We start from the raw sequence: 18,506 nt of genomic DNA on the forward strand, positions 1-18,506 counted from the left end.
CACCAGCCACTGCAAACAAACTCCAGATGCATGCATCACCTTGTGCATCTGGCTTACATGGATACTGGGGATTCAAACCTGGGTCCTTGGGCTTCACAGGCAAGTGCCTTAACCACTAAGCCCTCTCTCTCTAGCCCCCCACCCCACTTGCATTCTTTTTGTTTGTTTGTTTTTCAAGGTAGGGTCTCACTCTAGGCTGACCTGGAATTCACTCTGTAGTCTCAGGGTGGCCTCAAATTTACAGCGATCCTCCTACCTCTGCTTCCCAAGTGCTGAGATTAAAGGCGTGCGCTCCCCATGTGCATTCTTGACCCACAAATGTGAACAAATGAATAGTGCTTGAAGCCAGAAGGTGTGTCCACCCAGTAGCAGTAGAGCCCCAAAACTCACTGACCAGATTGGGTGGACTGAGAGAGGGGGACACTGTGACAGCTTCTTAGTGTATTATCATCAGGGTCCTCATTGTAGGAGACCTTTTCTGAAGCAGGGCCCTCTGGCCCAGCGTTCCCAAGGGACATCCATGTTTGCATGCATGGACCACCTTTAACCCTTTGCATCGGTAACTCCAATGTCCAGCCTCATTCTCCCCTCTTCCAATTTCACTGGCCTCTACCAGAAACTGCATGCTGACTTTGTCCTTCTCCCCTGACTGGCAAGGTGGATAAAGAGGGGTGCTGCTCGAAGTTCAGCACTTGAAAGCTTCCTTCTTCAAGGTCCTTCGCGGCTGCCCATCTCTGCTGTCATTCTGTGCAGAGCCCTCCTCAGATCAAGCTCTTGGGCTTAGTTCCCAGGACGTGGACACGGTCGCAGCCCTGAAGCTGAGGTGTGGCAGATGCAGGCACGTTAGTCTGAGTCACTCAGTTTCCCAGGGCCTCAGGACCTGCTCAAGCAGGTTCCACTATCACGGCCTCTCCAGAGGCACCATGTTTGTGTTATGGCATTCCTGTGCATGACTCAGACTGTTCTCTGGACACCTTGGAGTCAAGCGTAGTCTCCTCTGGAGCCCAGAGACTACCATGGGTTGTTCTGCCTCAGGAGAACCTGAGAGCTCCTGCGTTCTCACTGTGAGATGTTTCTGCACTCAACTTCAAATTGTTATTATTATTATTATTATTATTATTATTATTATTATTATTTTGGTTTTCCAAGGTAGGGTCTCGCTCTAGCTCAGGCTGACCTGGAATTCACTATGTAGTCTCAGGGTGGCCTCGAACTCATGGTGATCCTCCTACCTCTGTCTCCTGGGTGCTGGGATTAAAGGCGTGCGCCACCATGCCTGACAACTTTGAATGATTTTACTTATTTACAAGGAGCAGGTAACATTTCCTTGTCACCTGTGCAAAGTCTGTGGAGCTTATAAGAAGTCATCTCAGCCTTCACTGTCCTCTTCCTACATCCATCCAAACTCCAGACACTTGCTCCACCTAGTGGGCATGTGCGACTTTGCACTTGCCTCACTTTTTTGTGTCTGGCTTATGTGGGATCTGGAGAAAAAGAACATGAGTCCTTAGGCTTCGCAGACAAGTGCCTTAATCTCCAAGACATCTCTTCAGCCCCAACCTCTTTTTTTGAGACTGTCTCATATAACTCAGGTTGTCTTCGAATTTAGTATATAGCTGAGAAAAACTGAACTGATTCTTCTGCCTCCACCTTTCATATGCTGGGATTACAGGTGTGCACCACCATGACCAGCTAAAATAAATCTTTGCTTTTTTTTCTGAGGTAGGGTCTCACTAGCTCAGGCTGACCTGGAATTCACTGTGTAGTCTCAGGGTGGCCTCAAACTCATAGCAATCATCCTACGTCTGTCTCCCGAGTGCTAGGATTAAAGGCTTGTGCCACCACGCTCAGCTCCAGCAATTTTTAAAAATATTTTTAGGGCTGAAGAGATGGCCTAAAGATTAAGGCACTTGCCTGAAAAGCCTAAGGACCCATGTTTGACACTCCAGGTCCCACATAAGTCAGATGCACAAAGTGATGCAAGTGCCCAAGGCTGTAGATGCACTCAAAGGGGCACATGCGTCTGGAGGTCAGTTACAGTGGCTGGAGGCCTGGCGTGCCCATTCTCTCTCTCCCTTTCTTGCTCTCGCTCTCTCACATAACAAAAGGTTAGTCCATTGGGCTTGTCTAAAAAAATATTTTTAAATGTATTTATTTGAGGGAAAGAGAGTGTGTGGGTGCACCAGAACCTCTTGCCACTGCAAACAAATTCCAGACACATGCTATACTTTGTGCATCTGGCCTTACATAGATACTTGGGGATCAAACCCAGACTGGCAGGCTTTGCAAGTAAGTGACTTTAATCACCAAACCATCTCTTCAGCCCTAACTAAAAATATTTTATTTATTGATTCACAAAAAGAGAGGGACAGAGAATGGGCATGCTGGGGCTTCTAGCCACTGCAGATGAACTTCAGATGCATTCACCACATTGTGCATCTGGCTTTATGTGGGTACTGGGGGGAATCAAACCCAAGTTATTAGGCTTTGCCAACAAGCACCTTAACCTCTGAGTCATCTCTCCAGCCCCTCCAATATATATATATATATTTAAAAGCACACAGGTCCGGGTGTGGTGGCTCATACCTGTAATCCCAATGCCAGGCAAACTGGGGCAGGTGGATTGCCATAAATTCAAAGCCAGTCTGCTCTACACATTTAGTTCAAGACTGCCTGAGCCTCATGAGACTCTGCCTAAAAAAAAAAAAAAAAAGAGGCTGGAGAGATGGTTTAGTAGTTAAGGCACTTGCCTGCAAAGCCAAAGGACCTAGGTTTGATTCCCCAGTACCCACATAAGTCAGATGAACAAGGTGGTGCATGCATCTGGAATTTGTTTGTAGATGCTGGTGGCCCTGGTGCATCCATTCTTCCTCTCTCTCTCTCTCTCCTCTCTCACTATCAAAGAAACAAAAAGAAAAAGAAAGGAGGCTGGAGAGATGACTTAGTGGTTAAGGCGCTTGCCCGCAAAGCCAAAGGACCCAGGTTCAATTCTCCAGGACTCATGTTAGCAAGGTGCACAACGTGGCCCATGCGTCTGGAATGTGTTTGCAGCGACTAGAGGCCCTGGCACACCCAATCTCTTTCTCTCTATCTCCTTCTCTCTCTCTCTTTCAAATAAACAATAAACAATTTTTTAAAATATTAAAAAAAAAACAATGAGGACACAAGTTTGGCATAGTACATGCCTGCAATTTGGGAAGCTGAGGCAGGATTGTTATGAATTTGAGTTCAGCTTGGGATACACAGTAAGACCATGTTTCCAAAAATCAAAACGGAAAGAAATGTCATAACTAATTTTAGAGACTTGTATTAAGACTAAAGAACACAAATTGGAGTTAGAACAAAAGTAAACACACTTGCTATGTACAAATTCTCAGTTTTTTTACCTGTTTGCTCCTTTACCTCAACACTCTGTATCCAATTCCCAGAAGGCTTTTGGATGTGTTTTCTACAATGTAGGGTCTCACTCTAGGCCAGACTGACCTGAAATTCACTCTATAGTCTCAAGTTGGCCTCAAACTGACAGCAATCTACCTACCTCTGCCTGCTGGGATTAAAGGCATGTGCCTTATCTTAAACCACATTCTCAAAACCCAGCTCCATCTTCCCAGTGTAATCCTCTCACCCCTGCAAGTCCCCCAACTCCCCTGAAAGCCTTGCACATAAACAGCTGCCTGCTCTAACTTCCTTTCCTCTGCAAGATGTGTGGAAAGCACCCCACACACCTTCCCTCAGGCCGAGGCTCTGAGATGTGCAGGGCTCCCACAACCATCTTTCCCCCTGACATTCTTTTATGCAGAGTAAGTCAAAATTTCAGCCACACCTGAGAGTGGAAGTCTCTAAGTGAGTAACAAACTTGGGCTCTTTTGTTCATGAAGTATGGCATATTTGGGCCGGAGAGATAACTTTGTGGTTAAGGTACTTGCTGGAAAAGCCAAAGGACTCAGGTTTGATTCCCCAGGACCCATGTAAAGCCAGAAGCACAAGGTGGCACATGCATCGGAAATTCATTTGCAGTGGCTGGAGGCCCTGGCACATCTATTCTCTCTCTCTCTCTCTCTCTGCCTCTTTCTTCCTCTCTCTCTCTCTGCCTCTTTCTTCCTCTCTCTCTCATAAATAAGTAAACAAAATATATTTTTTAAAGTCTACCATATCAATGTACTAAATGTTATATTAAAAACCCCCGCCAGCTGTATAGGGCTGTGACTTCTGCTACTGACTGTTTCACAGTCCCACCTTCTTTCCAGTCTTGATATCTCCAGGACTTGGAACTGAGGAGACTGAGAAAACATCCTAACTCTTTTCCCAAAAAACAAGGAACAAGGAAGCCCTCACAGCAGTCTCTAATGAGTTCGCCTCTGTAGTTAAGACTCTGAACATTAAGACAGCCCAACATGGCCAGGCAGCTGTCATCACTGCTAGAAAATGTTGACCCAGGTAAATAATGTCTAACCCACATGCTTTAAAAAATATTTTTATTCATTTATATAAGAGAGAAAAAGAGAAAGAGATAGATAATGGGCATGCTAGGGCCTACAGCCCCTGTAAACAAACTCCAGACACATGCACCACCTTGTGCATCTGGCTTATGTGGGTACTGGGGAATCAAACCTGGATCCTTAGGCTTCACAGGCAACCACCTTAACAGCTAAACATTTCTCCAGCCCTGAACTTGCCTTTTTGTTTAAAAAATTATTTATTTATTTATTTGAGAGAGAGAGAAAATGTGTGTGCCAAGGCCTCCAGCCATTGCAAATGTACTCCAGACATATGCGCCCCCTTGTGCATCTGGTTTACATGGGTCCTGGGGAATTGAACTGAGGTCCTTTGGCTTTGCAGGCAAATGCCTTAGCTGCTAAGCCATCCCTCCCCCGCCAGCCCTGAACTTGCATTTTTAACACAGCTAATGAATTCCCTTGTAAAAGATGCTGCCATGGGGCTGCAGAGATGGCTCTGTGGTTAAGATGCTTGCCTGCAAACCTAACGACCTGGGTCCAATTCCCCAGGACCCATGTAAAGCCAGAAGCATAAAGTAGTGCATGCATCTGGAGTTTGTTTGCAGCAGCTAGAGGCCCTGGTGCACCTATTTTTTTCTCTCTCTCTCCTTGTAAATTAAAAAAACAATTAATGTGCTGCCATGGCTTGAATATAGTTTGCCTCACCAAAACTCACGAGCACATTTAATTGGCAACATGATGGCACTAAGGAAGTGAGGCTGTTAACAGGTGTGGGTCAGGGGGCTGGGAAGATGGTCCTGTCTGTAAAGTGCTTGCTGCACAAGAGTGAAGACCTGAGTTTTGAATCTCCAGCATCCACATATAAGCCACTCATGGTGGCACATGCCTATATCCCAGCACTGGGGATGTTCAGTCTGCAGGATTCCTGGGACTTACTGGCTAGCTAGTCTAGCAGAATTGGTGAGTGCTGGGCTCAGTGAGATAGCCTGGCTCAAAAAATAAAGTGGGAGCCGGGCGTGGTGGCGCACGCCTTTAATCCCAGCATTTGGGAGGCAGAGGTAGGTGGATTGCCGAGAGTTTGAGGCCAGCCTGAGGCTACATAGTGAATTCCAGGTCAGCCTGGGCTAGAGTGAGACCCTACCTTGAAAAACCAAAAATAAATAAATAAATAAATAAATAAAATAAAGTAGGGGTTGGAGAGATAGATGGCTTAGCAGTTGAGGCGCTTGCTTGTGGAGCCTAAGAACTCACCTTAAAATCTCCAGGTCCCACATAGCCAGATGCACAGTAGCACAAAACTCACATATGAGCATGCACCACAAGGGGGCGCACGCGTCTGGAGTTCGCAGCAGGCGGAAGGTTCTGGCGTGCCCGTTCTCTCTCAAAAATAAAATAAAGTGGAGCCCGGGTGTAGTGGCGCATACCTTTAATCCCAGCAATCGGAGGCAGAGGTAGGAGGAATCGTGGACAGTTCAAGGCCACCCTGAGACTATATAGTGAATTCCAGATCAGCCTGAATTAGAGTGAGACCCTACCTTGAAAAAACAAAAAATAAAAAATGAAGGGGAAAGTGGCTGTAGAAGATATCCACCATCAATCTCTTGTCTTCATACACATGCAAGCATGCCTGAACACACATGTACACACACACACACACACACACACACACACACACACACACACACACATGAAAGACGTGTTGGGTCCTGGGTGGGGCAGAACCCCCATGAATGCTTTTTCTGCAATGCTGAATAATTATCTCGGTATCACATGCTTCCTCTCCCAGGGCCTTGCTTGCTCTTTTGTTATGAGGCCATTGCCCAAACTGAGCAAGTTCTAACACCATGTTCTTGGGCTTCCAGAACTGAGAGCCCAAATAAGTATCTTTCTTTCATAAATTACTATTCTGAGTGAGCTATGTCAGAAACCCAGACAGACAGACACAGTGTCAGAATTTATTAACAACAAATTCACAATCTAGGTTAGTTTCACTTGGCTGTAACTTACTAAGTAATCTTAATTTCCACTGGTATAGCATGACCATTGGCAATGATAGGTTCTTTTATTTCAACTTTAATTAGTAATGTTAACTGTTTTTTTTGTTTGTTTGTTTGTTTTTTTAGTGCTGAGGAGGATGCGGAAAAAGAGGAACCCTCCTACACTGTTGGTGGGAATGTAGTCTGGTCCAGCCATTGGGGAAATCAGTGTGGAGGTTCCTGAGACAGCTAAAAATAGATCTACCATAAGACCCAGCTATAGCACTCCTAGGGATATATCTAAGGACTCATCTCACTACCTTAGAATTACTTGCTCAACCATGTTTATTACTGCTCAATTCACAATAGTTGGGGAATGGAACCAGCCTAGATGTCCCTCAACTGATAAGTGGATAATGAAGATATGGCACATTTACACAATGGAGTTCTACTCAACGGTAAATAAAAATTAAGTTATGAAATTTGCAGGAAAATGAATAGATCTGGACAGGATTATATTAAGTGAGGTAACCCAGGCCCAGAAAGCCAAACATCATATGTTCTCTCTCCTATTTGGATCCTAGCTACAGATGATTGGACTTCTGTGTGAGTAGGAAGAAAACTCAGTAGCAGAAGCCAGTAAACTAGAAAGGAGATATAAAGGGGATAGAAAGGAAGGGGCGGGGGGAGAGACTTAATAGGATGGTATTGTATTTTTGTAAGTAGAAGAACAGATTAATGGGGTGAAAAGGCCTAAGTGAGGTCAGGGGAAGAGACTGAATAAAGGAAAGGTGGAGGGAGGGCTAATCAACATCTAAGAGGATATAAATAAATCATATGAAAACCTACTTTTTTGGACAATGGAGCACTCAGGAGCTTGGGTCCTTTGGCTTTGCAGGCAAACGCCTTAGCTGCTGAGCCATCTCATCTCTCTAGCCCCTCCGGCTGCTATTTTCTGCCTGCTGTGGCAGAGGTGAGCCTCTGCTCATGTCACGTTCTCCCTTGCATGAAGCTTCCCCCCGTGATTGGAAGCCAAAATAAAAACTTTTCCTCCGGCCTTTTAGCTGCTTTTAGTTGGTCCCAGGATGAGAAGGTAACTGTAACACACATCACACTTATCTGCTACAAAACGGCTACAAAGGGGTGAAAGAGTTGCAGGGTTCAAAGGGGCCTTGCTGAAATAGGGACACAGTCAATGCAGGTGGTTTGAACAAGCCCAGTTGGAAAACTGCTCTTAAGTAAGCAGAGCCTAGCCCACACAGGCCTAGGCCTGTCAGGATGAAGGACAGGACAGGCCGACGGATGGCTGGACAGACAGCAGTGTGAGTGGGCCACATCAAGCAGTGGGGACCACGCACACGATGTGGCGAGGGTGGCTGGCCTGCGGGGGCTGTAGTGGAACGTCGGGTGTCCTGCTCCTTCACTTTCCCACCTGGTCTAACTTTGAGCCGGAGCCCTTTTTACTGATCCCAGAGCTGGTGGGGCTCGGTGGATTCTTGAGTCTCTGCTCCCCTGCATGACCGGGGTCACTGATGTGTGTGGCCATGGCCAGCTGTTTTCACTTGGGATCTGGAGATTTGAACTTGAGCAGTCTCAGGCCCCCCCTCAGGCCTTCACGCTTGCACAGGCAGTACACATAACAGCTGGTTCATCTCTCCAGCTGGGTCTGCATTTTATTTTATTATTTATTTATTCAAACTCATGGCATTCCTCCTACCTCATTTAGCCTCCCCAGTGCTGGGATTATAAGCCTCTGATATAGTTATTTTAAGATATTTTAATTTATTTATTTATTTGAGACTGACAGAGACAGAGAGAAAGAGACACAGAGAGAGAGAGATTGAGAACGGGCGCGCCAGGGCTTCCAGCCACTGCAAACGAACTCCAGATGCTTGCGCCCCCTTGTGCATCTGGCTAACGTGGGTCCTGGGGAACCGAGCCTCGAACCAGGGTCCTTAGGCTTCACAGGCAAGCGCTTAACCGCTAAACCATCTCTCCAGCCCAAGATATTTTAATTTTTTATTTGAGAGATACAGAGGCAGATATATATATATGTATGTATGTATGTATGTATGTATGTATGTATGTATGTATGCATGCACGCACGCATGCACCAGGGCCTCTTGCCATTGCAAACAAACTCCATAAGCAATGAGCCACCTTGTGCTTCTGGCTTTACCTAGGTACTGGGGAACTGAGGTTGGGTCCTTAGGCTTTGCAGGCAAGCACATTAACCAATAAACCCAGCCCAGATATAGTTTTTTGTTTGTTTGTTTGTTTGTTTTGGTTTTTCGAGGTAGGGTCTCACTCTAGCCCAGGCTGACCTGGAATTCACTATGGAGTCTCAGGGTGGCCTCGAACTCACGGCAATCCTCCTACCTCTGCCTCCCGAATGCTGGGATTAAAGGCGTGCACCACCACGCCCGGCCAGATATAGTTTTAAAAAATATTTTTAATTATTTGCAAGCAGAGAGAGAGAGATGGAGAGAATGGGCATGCCAGGGCCTTCAGCTGCTGCAAATGAATTCCAGATGCAAGTACTACCTTGTGCATCTGCCTTTACTTGGGTACTGGGGAATCAAATAGGGTCCTTAGGCTTTGCAGGCAAACACCTTACTAGCTAAGCCATCCCTCCAGCCCCTGGCACAGTTTTAATACATCCATGTACCCATGTGTTCCCAATCTACTTGATGAGCTATAGGGCGATACCTTTTCACGTGTAGAGATCACTTATGTGTTAGTCAGAGTTATACAATTGACTCTGGACAGGTAGTGTTGTCTTCTCCCACAAATGAGATGCTTGGTCACCTGCCTCTGTATATGCACTCAAAATGGAGTCTAATGCAGTTTTGTAAAATGGAGTCACCCACAGCAAGGCATTGCCGGGAAGTCACACAATTTAGAATATGGCAGCAACTCAGAGCATTTAGAGCAGGGAATAGCCAGACTGCTACAATTATCTAGCCTTAGGTGTTCCATTACAGCAACAGAAAACAGACCAAGAGGAAAATGTCATTCTTAGAGCTGGAGAGATGGCTTAGTGGTTAAAGCGCTTGCCTGTGAAGCCTAAGAACCAGGGTTCGATTCCCCAGAACCCACATAAGCCAGATGCACAAGGTGGCACATGCATCTGGAGTTCATTTGTAGTGGCTAGAGGCCCTGGTATGCCCATTCTCTCTTTTTCTCTCTCCCCTTCTTTCTCTCTCACAAATAAATACATACTTTTAGAAAAAAAGAAACAGGTCATTCTTATCAATGAGAGAATACCAAAACCAAAGGAATACACAAGAATGGACATACTGAAAGTAGCCCTCATCTGCCTCACTTTTCTTTTTCTTTTTTTTTTTTTTATAGTTGGTGAATTGTGGTCACCTGTGTTTTTTTTTTTTGTAATTATTTATTTATTTATTTATTTGAGAGCAACAGACACAGAGAGAAAGACAGATAGAGGGAGAGAGAGAGAATGGGCGCGCCAGGGCTTCCAGCCTCTGCAAATGAACTCCAGACGCGTGCGCCCCCTTGTGCATCTGGCTAACGTGGGACCTGGGGAACCAAGCCTCAAACCGGGGTCCTTTGGCTTCACAGGCAAGCGCTTAACTGCTAAGCCATCTCTCCAGCCTGCCTCACTTTTCTACCCAATTAAATACCCCAGCCCAAGCCACTGAGCCTGACACATTTTCACAATTTTCTGCTATCTCATATATAAGTTTAACACTTACTGTCCCTTTGGGTCGTCATTTCCTTATGAAAGCTCTTGTGCCACAGAAATCTTGCATTAAATAAATTTGAATGCTTTTCCTCTGTTGATCTTTTTAAATATTTAAGAAAGAGCGAGAGAATGAATGAGCATGCCAGGGCCTCTTGCCACTGAACATGAACTCCAGACACATGTACCACTTTGTGCATCTGGCTTTACATGAATACTTGCAAATCAAACCTGGGCCTTCAGGCTTTGCAAGCAAGCACCTTTAACTGCTGAGCCATCTCTTCAGCTCATTTTTTCTTTTTTCTGTTTTTTTTTTTTTTTTTTTTTTGAGGTAGGGTCTCACTCTAGCCCAGGCTGACCTGGAATTCACTATGGAGTCTCAGGGTGGCCTCAAACTCACAGCAATCCTCCTACCTCTGCCTCCCGAGTGATGGGATTAAAGGCGTGTGCCACCACGCCCAGCTCTTTTTTTCTTTTTTTTCTTTTTTTTTAATTTATTTGAGAGAGGGATGGATGGAAGAAAATAGAAAGGAAAAGGCAGATATTGAGAATGGGTGCGCCAGGGCCTCTAGCCACTGTAAACAAATTCCAGACTCATGTGCTACCTTGTGCATCTGGCTTATGTAGGTACTGGGGAATTGAACCTGGGTCCTTAGGCTTTGCAAGCAAATGCCTTAACCACTAAGCCATCTCTCCAACTCGTCTTATTTTTTGTTTGAAATGATCTCACTATAGTCCAGGCTAGCTTGAACTCATAGCAACTTTCCTGCCTCAGCCTCCCAAGTTGGAATTAGCAGCTAAACCACCAGGCTTGGCTCTGATCTGCGACCTTGCAGTGCAATGGTAGCATATCTGACTCCAGATCCACTGCATATTCAAGTAACACTGGAGTCAGGATTAGTTTGGGGGCTAGGAAGATGACTGAGTGGTTAATGGCCCTTGTTTGCAAAGCCTACTGGCCCAGGGTTCAGTTCCCAAGCCCCCCACTAGGCAGGCAGTACACAAAAAGTGTGGCAAGTGTTTATTTGCAGGGGCAAGAGACCCTGGCGAGTATACACACACAAACACACGTGCAAACCAGTACATAAAATTTAAAAATAAATAAAAATAAAATTCTCAGTTCAAGGTCATCCTGGACTACATAGTGAGTTCCATGTCTGTCTGGACTAGAGTAAGACTCTTCCCTAAAAAAAAAAAAAAAAAAAAAAAAATCAAACAACAAAAAACTCTGGCCTAGCCAAAAATAAAATTAAAAACAACAACAACAAAAAAATCCAACCTAGGGCTGGAAAGATGGCTTAGTGGCTAAAGGATTTGCCTGCAAAGCCAAAGGACCTAGGTTTAATTCCCCAGTACCCATGTAAAGCCAGATGCACAAGGTGGTGCAAGTGTCTGGAATTCGTTTGCAGTGGTCCTGGTGTGCCCGTTATTTCTCTTTATCTGCCTCTCTCAAATAAATAAATAAAAATAAAATATTTTAAAAAACAGTGCTCACTTTGGCAGCACATATAGTAAAATTGGAATGGTACAGGGAGGATTAGCATGGCCCCTGCGCAAGGATGACATGCAAATTCATGAAGCGTTCCCTTTAAAACAAACAAACAATAGCCAGGTGTGGTGGTGCATGTCCCAGCAGTTGGGAGGCAGATGCAGGAGAATCACCATGATGAATTCAAGGCCACCTTGAGACTACATAGTGAATTCCAGGTCAGCCTGGGCTAAAGCGAGACCCTACATCGGGTGGGGTGGGGGGAAGGCTGGTGTAATGGTTTGGTTGTGGACTGTCACCCAGACTCCTTTATGAATGCTTGGTCCCTAGCTGGTGGTGTTCTTTGAGAAGTTTGTGGAAACTTCTGGAGGTGGAGCCTTACTGTAAGAAGTGCGTTGCTGGAGGTGGACCCTGCAGTTTTAGAGCCTGGCCCTGATGGCTGCTATTGCATTTCCTCTCTGCTGATGCGAAAATGTGAAGCCAGCTGTCTGCCCATGTCATGCTTTCTCCATCATGGATACATTTCCCAATAATTGTAAGCTGAATCAAACCCTTTCCTCCCACAAGCCGCTTCTGGCCAGGAATTTTGTCCCAGCCCTGAGAAAGTAACTGATACAGGTGGAGTTCACATTTCGCCTTCCCTACAGTATCTCATTGGTTCTGAGAACTCCATGTCCCTAGGATGCAACAAAATTTACATATCACCAGGAAGCTAGCAGAACAGTAAGTGACCCTCCACCAGCCCAGCCTAGTCAGAGGTCCTTGGCTGCCTGCCCAGAATCCCCGGATGCAGAACCCCTCCCACCCTGTGGGCTGGGAGTCCTTTCAATTCACACTGGGCCTGGAGCCAGGCACTCTGGTGGGTGCTTCTGGGACTGACAGGAACATTGAGACGAAATGAGCATTTCGGCCTCATTAGACACTGGATTCTTCCTGTTTTTCAAGTTCAGTAAATATTAACCAGGTTAAAGGCACCTTGGAGGGACTGGAGAGATGGCTCTGCGGTTTGGGCTCTTGCTTGTAGAGCCAAAGGACCTCGGTTTGATTCCCCAGAACCCATGTAAGCCGGATGCACAAGCGGGCACATGCATCTGGAGTTCGTTTACAGGGCCAGAGGCCCTGGTGCACCCATTCTTTCCCAAATTAAAAAAAATATATATATATATATTTTTTTAAAAGGCACCTTGGAGATGCTCTACTGTAGGTGACCCCTGCTCTCCCCCTACTCCAACCTGACAGGTGAGGGTCCCAGAGCCCCCCCCCCCCCCCCCAGGCAACACAACACTCACAGCACAGTTCTGTCTTGGAAATTTTATTGATCCTGGAGAAAGAGAGGCAAGCCACAACTGCCTCCTCTGAGGGGCCCCACAGCCCTCACTGTTTGCCATTGCCATTGATGGGCCGGTTCACATGGTCAGGGGAGGCCAGGAAGGCCTTGATCTTGGGCCGGGCACTGAGGCGTGCCACATAGGCTGAAAGCAAGGGGAAGGCATCCAGGCAGTTGGGTGCCAGGACCTGGTGAATCAACAGCAAGTCCAGCAAGTTGTAGTCAGCGAAAGAGATCTGTGGAGCAGGGGCATGGATCTCAGCAGGTCAGAATAGACTGGGAGCAGCGTGGGCAGCCCACCTGGCAGGTCCGCCCCACTAGACGACACAAAGGTCTCCTGCATGTTTCTAGCTATAAGAAGGCAGCAGGCAAGGGACAGGACAGAGCCAGAACCTTACCTGGTCACCCACGATGAAGGCCTTGCCACCCTGGTTCTGGGACAGGAGCGTTTCAAAAGGTTTCAGCTGCCCAGGCAGTTCCTTCACATAGTCGTTCTTGCCCGCCTCCTGGCAGAAGGGCATCCCAGGCAGTATTACCATCCTCCTGCCCTCCTAGCACTGGGGCCATGGAGATACTCCCCACCCCCTTCCAGTCATTCCTCGCCCTGGACACACCCCACTCTCCCAAGACAACTCCTGGGCTGCTACGAGGCAGGAACCTGACTGGCTCCCCACATCCAGGATATTGCCAAGTCTTGCCCACTTCTGCTGTTAATTCTTTCTCATTCCACTCCTGCTAAGATCTTTAAGCTTGTTGTTGTTTGTTTTTCAAGGTAGGCTCTCATTCTAGCCCAGGCTGACTCAGAGTGGCCTCGAACTCACAGTGATCCTCCTACCTCTGCCTCCTTAGTGCTGGGATTAAAGGCATGTGCCACCATGCCCAGGAAGATCTTTAAGCTTAAAATTTTTTTTTTTATTTGTTTTGAAAAAGAGTCAGATAAGAGAGAATGGGTATGCAAGGGCCTCTAGCCACTCAAATGAACTCCAGACACATATATCACCTTGTGTTTCTGGCTTACAGGAGTATTGGGGAATTGAACCTGGGTCCTTAGGCTTTGTAGGCAAACACCATAAAGTGCTAAGTCATCTTTCCAGTCCTAACTTTCTTTTATTGCTTATTTATTTATTATTATTTTTTTGAGGTAGGGTCTTGTTCTAGCTCAGACTGACTTGGAATTCACTATGTAGTCAGGGATTCACCTGTTTCTGCCTCCCCAGCACTGGGATTCCAAGCACATGCCACCATGCCTGGCATTTTGGGTGAGGCCCACTCAGACTCTCCTCGTGCTTGTACAGCAAGTGCTCTTACCCACTAAGCCATCTCTCCAACCCTGGCATTATGTGGGTTCTGAGATCAAACTCAGGTCCATGAAGTGATGGCTTCAACACTTTTATCTTCCCAGCCTTGCTTTGTTTCTTTAAGACGGGGGTTTCACTCCGTAGCCCAGGCTGGTCTAGACAACTCACTGTGTAGCTCAGGTGAGCCTCAAACTGGCAGGAGTGCCCTTGCCTCAGCCTCCCAAGGTCCGGGACTGCAGCCACTTGCAAAAGTTCCCAAGCTGGCCCCCCTGAGGCTTCCTCTCCACCTCCCATTCAGACCTAACTCTGCTGAGATTTCCTCATGGGTCCACTGCCCACCAGAATCCAAGTCAGTAAATTCAAGGACTTCAGAACAGCCTGCTGCCCCATCTCCTCATACTGTGCTCTGTACCCGCACTTCCTCACAGCCACGCACATGTGGGCACACCTGCTCTGTGAAAGCCATCCCCATATAGCCTCTGGATTTCAAGCTTCGTCCACCTATAACTGCCAGCCCCTCCCCCATTCCAGAAACTGCCTTCTGGTCCCCATGCTGCACCAGGAAGCCCTCCCCAACCCGAGGCCCCGAGGAGCCATCTCTGTCCTTGCACTGTCAGTCACTTGACCAGCTCATCCCCAGGCACTGAGGCTGAAGGTTGTCTAGTTCATTATGGTCCCTGGCTCCAGCTCCACTGTCCGACACAGGAAGTCAGGGTGCCGCGGAGGGGAGGTTGCTGACAGGGTACAAGGCCCTTTCTTCGTCTACCCCAACACCCACGCTCACATAATTGGTGTAGATGAGCTTGACGTATTTGCAGCGAAGGTCTTCCACACCATCATTCACCATGTCCACCAGGGCAGCCTCCCGCTGGTCTTTTCCGTACAGCCCTATGGGTCAAGGGGGGGCGGGTGGCATGACTGGCACCTGACCAACACCACTGATTGATCCACCTGCAGGCACGTGGCTGTCTGCAGGCCACAGCGGGAAAGGAGAGGGTCATGGGTGGGCACGTGATCTTGGAGCTCATGACAAGCAGCCCACTGTGAACAATTGCCATGCGCCAGGCCTCCCCGGCTTCGGGACTTACCAAAAGAACGACCCAGGTGCCTCAGGATAGCATTGGACTGGTACAGGGTGAGGTCTCCATCCTGGAACTTGGGGAGCTGCCCATACAACTGGAGGGAGGGATAAGGCTCTATGAGAGAGGCATTGGGCCTAGCTGCTCTCCCCCATTTACTGCTCCCCAGCCCCTGTCCCCACCCACACGTGTCACTCACACAGGAGGCCTTGAGTGAACCCTGCAGCCAGGTATCCAAAGTCACCACCTCCTCCTTCCAGCTCTGGCCCTGGTCCGCCAGCAGCATGCGCATGGCCTCACAGCGGCCTTGGGGGACAGGGCAGAGACCCAGCCTCAGAGCAAACTGAGGAATGGTGGTGGGGGAGAGCCCTGGGGGGTTGGACTGGGCATGGCTAAGGAGGCACGGCCTTGCAAGCAGAAGGATCAGGGGTGGGTTGGGAATCTCCTCCGGGCGGATGAGGGGTTGTGGGCTTTACCCCTTTCCTCCCCTGCCCGCGGTCTCTGGCCCCTACCTCGAACTGGAAAGTAGACCACGGTGTACGGCGGCACTACAGTGGACAGGAAACGTTGTTGTAACTTGGGAGAAGCGGGCAGATTGCGCACAGGGCGAACCCGCCTGCCCCCTCCCGGGTCCGCTTCCTGTTCTGGGCTTCCAGGGTTCCCTGGGAGTCCCCTCCCGCCTGCCCCCGTCCCTGCCGCTGCATGTGCTGGGTGCAGGCTGCTCGGGTGCTGGGAGCGCCGTGTCCCGGGGGCGCCGGGGCGGCGTGGACTCACTGGCTGCTGCGTGGACGGCGGCTGGGACGAGCGGGGATCTGCACGGCGGCGGGGATCGGCGCGGGCCCACGGGCCGCCCGCCTTATAAGGGGCGCCCCGCCCCGCCCCGCCCCGCCCCGGATGCTGAATCACGCGCTGGCCCGGAGCTGGCCTCGCGAGCGCCCCGGGGCTCGGAATCCGCAGCTCGTCCCTCCTGCCCCGGGCGCTCAGCTGCTGGACCCAAGCGAGCATCCTGGAAGTGTGGGTGGAGGGGACTTGTGATTGGGGAGGCCCCCAAGAAGAAGAAAGAACTCTCTGAGCCCTTCTCCACTCTTCCATTTTGACACCCCACAATAGCGATCTGGGGGAGCGCAGAAGCAGAAGGGAAGGAAAAGAAAAAGGGCAGGAAAAAAGGACAGGAACTGAGAAATGGCTCAGCGGTTAAGGCACTTGCCTGCAAAGCCTAATGCCCCAGGTTCGATTCCCCAGGGGCCACATAAAGCCAGATGCAGAAGGTGACCCATGTATCTGGAGTTTGTTTTTAGTGGCTTAGAGGCCCTGGCGCACCCTTATCTCTCTCTGCCCTGACCCCCACCCCTGCTTGCAAATAAAAGAAAAGAAGAAACAAAAGCCAGGTGCGGGCAGTCACTTCCTTAGTGACCCGTGGCTGTACCCTACCAGCCTCCCACGAGAGCAAGGTCCGGGGAGTCAAGCCCTGCATCCATCCACCAGCAGAGGGGGGCTTTCCCAAGCTGCTGGGACCCCGCAGAGATGGCTGTGCATCTCTGGCAAGTAATGAACCACATAGAAGAGAGGTGGGGTCCTCAGGGATGGGTCCAGCCAGGCCAGAGGTGGTGCAAGCCGAGACAGGCGCCTTTGGGTACGTTCTGCTTGGAGGGGGGTGTGGTACCTCATGCTTTCCACTTGAGCCTGACTGGGGACAGCGCTCCAGTTGGCAGGTGTCGGTTTATTTCTGTTCCCTCAGATCCTGCACTTCCTGGCTAACACAAAAGCCTTTTCCTTGTCCAGAGGCTTTGGGTTTTGTTTTGGTTTTGGATTTAGCACGTGTGTGTTTTTATTGTTTTTGTTTATGTGCGTGTGTTTTCTTAAGTGTGTGTCTTATTCCATCCCTTTCATTTAAATATATATATATATTTGAGAGAGAGTATGGGTGCACCAGGGCCTCCTGCCCCTGCAAATGAACTCCAGACCCATGCGCCCTGTGTGTTAGGCTTTATATGGATACTGGAAGACTGAACGGGGCAGCAGGTTTTGCAAGCAAGTGCTTTTAACCACTGAACCATCTTCCCAGCCCCCACTTGCTTTTCTTTTAAATATTTTATTTATTTATTTGAGAGAGAAAGAGAGAGGGCGAAGGGGTGTGCCAGGGCCTCTAGCCACTGCAAATGAACTATACATACATGTGCCACCTTGTGCATCTGGTACTGGGGAATCAAACCTGGGTCCTTAGGCTCTGCAGGCAAGTGCCTTAACCACTGAGCCTTCTTTACAGCCCCAGCACTTTCTTTTTGAGATAAGTTTTTTTGTTTTTCGAGATAGGGTCTCACTGTGGCCCAGGCTGACCTGGAATTCACTATGGAGTCTCAGGGTGGCCTCAAATTCATGGTGATCCTCCTACCTCTGCCTCCCGAGTGCTGGGATTAAGGGAGCGCACCACCACACCCAGCAAGATAAGGTTTCTTGCTGTACCCAGAGGTCACCAAGCTAGTCAGAGAGCCCTGTGATCCTCCTGTCTACAGCTCCCCAGCTCTGCCACACTTGGTATTTTATGTGGGTGCTGGGGACCTGAACTCAGTTCCTTGTGCTTGTGTGACAAGCACTTTACCCACTGACCCGTCTCTCCAGCCCCAGGAGCTTAATTTGATTATTTGACCTGTGCCAAGTATCCAATGAGCTACAAAAAGCTAAGAAAAGAAAAAACAAAAAACAAAAACAATGTTGCTTGTTCTTTTTTAAACCAAAACCATTGCCGCCTGCCCCTCGTGCTACTTTGTGCCCTTACAGTCATTTCGGCAGCCTTTTCAAAAATAAAGCCTCTATCCCCAAATACTATCTACTCACACAACTTTAAAACTGAGTCATGTGCACCAGAGAACGTGCACACAAAACTATACAACGCTGGGAGTGGGGCTGGGGGAATGGCTCTGTGGCTCTCTTGCTTGCAAAGCCTGCCAGCCCAGGATTCAATTTTCAGTGCCCACATAAAGCCAGATGCACAAAGTGGTGCAAGCATCTGTAGTTCACTTGCAGTGGCAAGAGGCCCTCATGCCCACTCACACACACACACACACTCTCTCTCTCTCTCTGTCCTCACAAATAAATAAAATAAATAAACTGGGCATGGTGGTGCTTGCCTTTAATCTCAACAATTGGAAGGCTGAGGTAAGAGGATTGCCAATA

The 18,506-nt window shown here is 48.4% G+C and overlaps 1 protein-coding gene and 1 non-coding gene across 2 annotated transcripts; one reads left to right on the forward strand and one right to left on the reverse strand.

Annotated features, from left to right (window-relative positions):
- Positions 1 to 11,626: 11,626 nt before the first annotated feature.
- Positions 11,627 to 11,733, forward strand: LOC123458221. Its single transcript, XR_006635518.1, has one exon. It is a non-coding gene; the product is annotated as a U6 spliceosomal RNA (small nuclear RNA).
- Positions 11,734 to 12,924: 1,191 nt separating this feature from the next.
- Positions 12,925 to 16,171, reverse strand: LOC101605408 (glutathione S-transferase P). Its single transcript, XM_045159213.1, has 7 exons — positions 16,107 to 16,171; positions 15,845 to 15,880; positions 15,532 to 15,638; positions 15,342 to 15,429; positions 15,038 to 15,141; positions 13,354 to 13,461; positions 12,925 to 13,191 (listed from the first exon to the last, which is right to left on the reverse strand). Coding segments are annotated over exons 1-7 (633 nt in total). The 5' UTR covers positions 16,108 to 16,171; the 3' UTR covers positions 12,925 to 13,002.
- Between the last annotated feature and the right edge of the window lie 2,335 nt (positions 16,172 to 18,506).

The sequence above is a fragment of the Jaculus jaculus genome, chromosome 1 (assembly GCF_020740685.1).
Source record: "Jaculus jaculus isolate mJacJac1 chromosome 1, mJacJac1.mat.Y.cur, whole genome shotgun sequence".
NCBI lineage: Eukaryota > Metazoa > Chordata > Mammalia > Rodentia > Dipodidae > Jaculus > Jaculus jaculus.

Coding starts and splice junctions, on each gene's coding strand:
- LOC101605408 (XM_045159213.1), bottom strand. Junction 15,430..15,531: donor GTTCACTCAAGGCCTCCTGT/GTGAGTGACACG, acceptor CCCTCCCTCCAG/TTGTATGGGCAGCTCCCCAA. Junction 13,192..13,353: donor CCTTCATCGTGGGTGACCAG/GTAAGGTTCTGG, acceptor CCTGCTCCACAG/ATCTCTTTCGCTGACTACAA.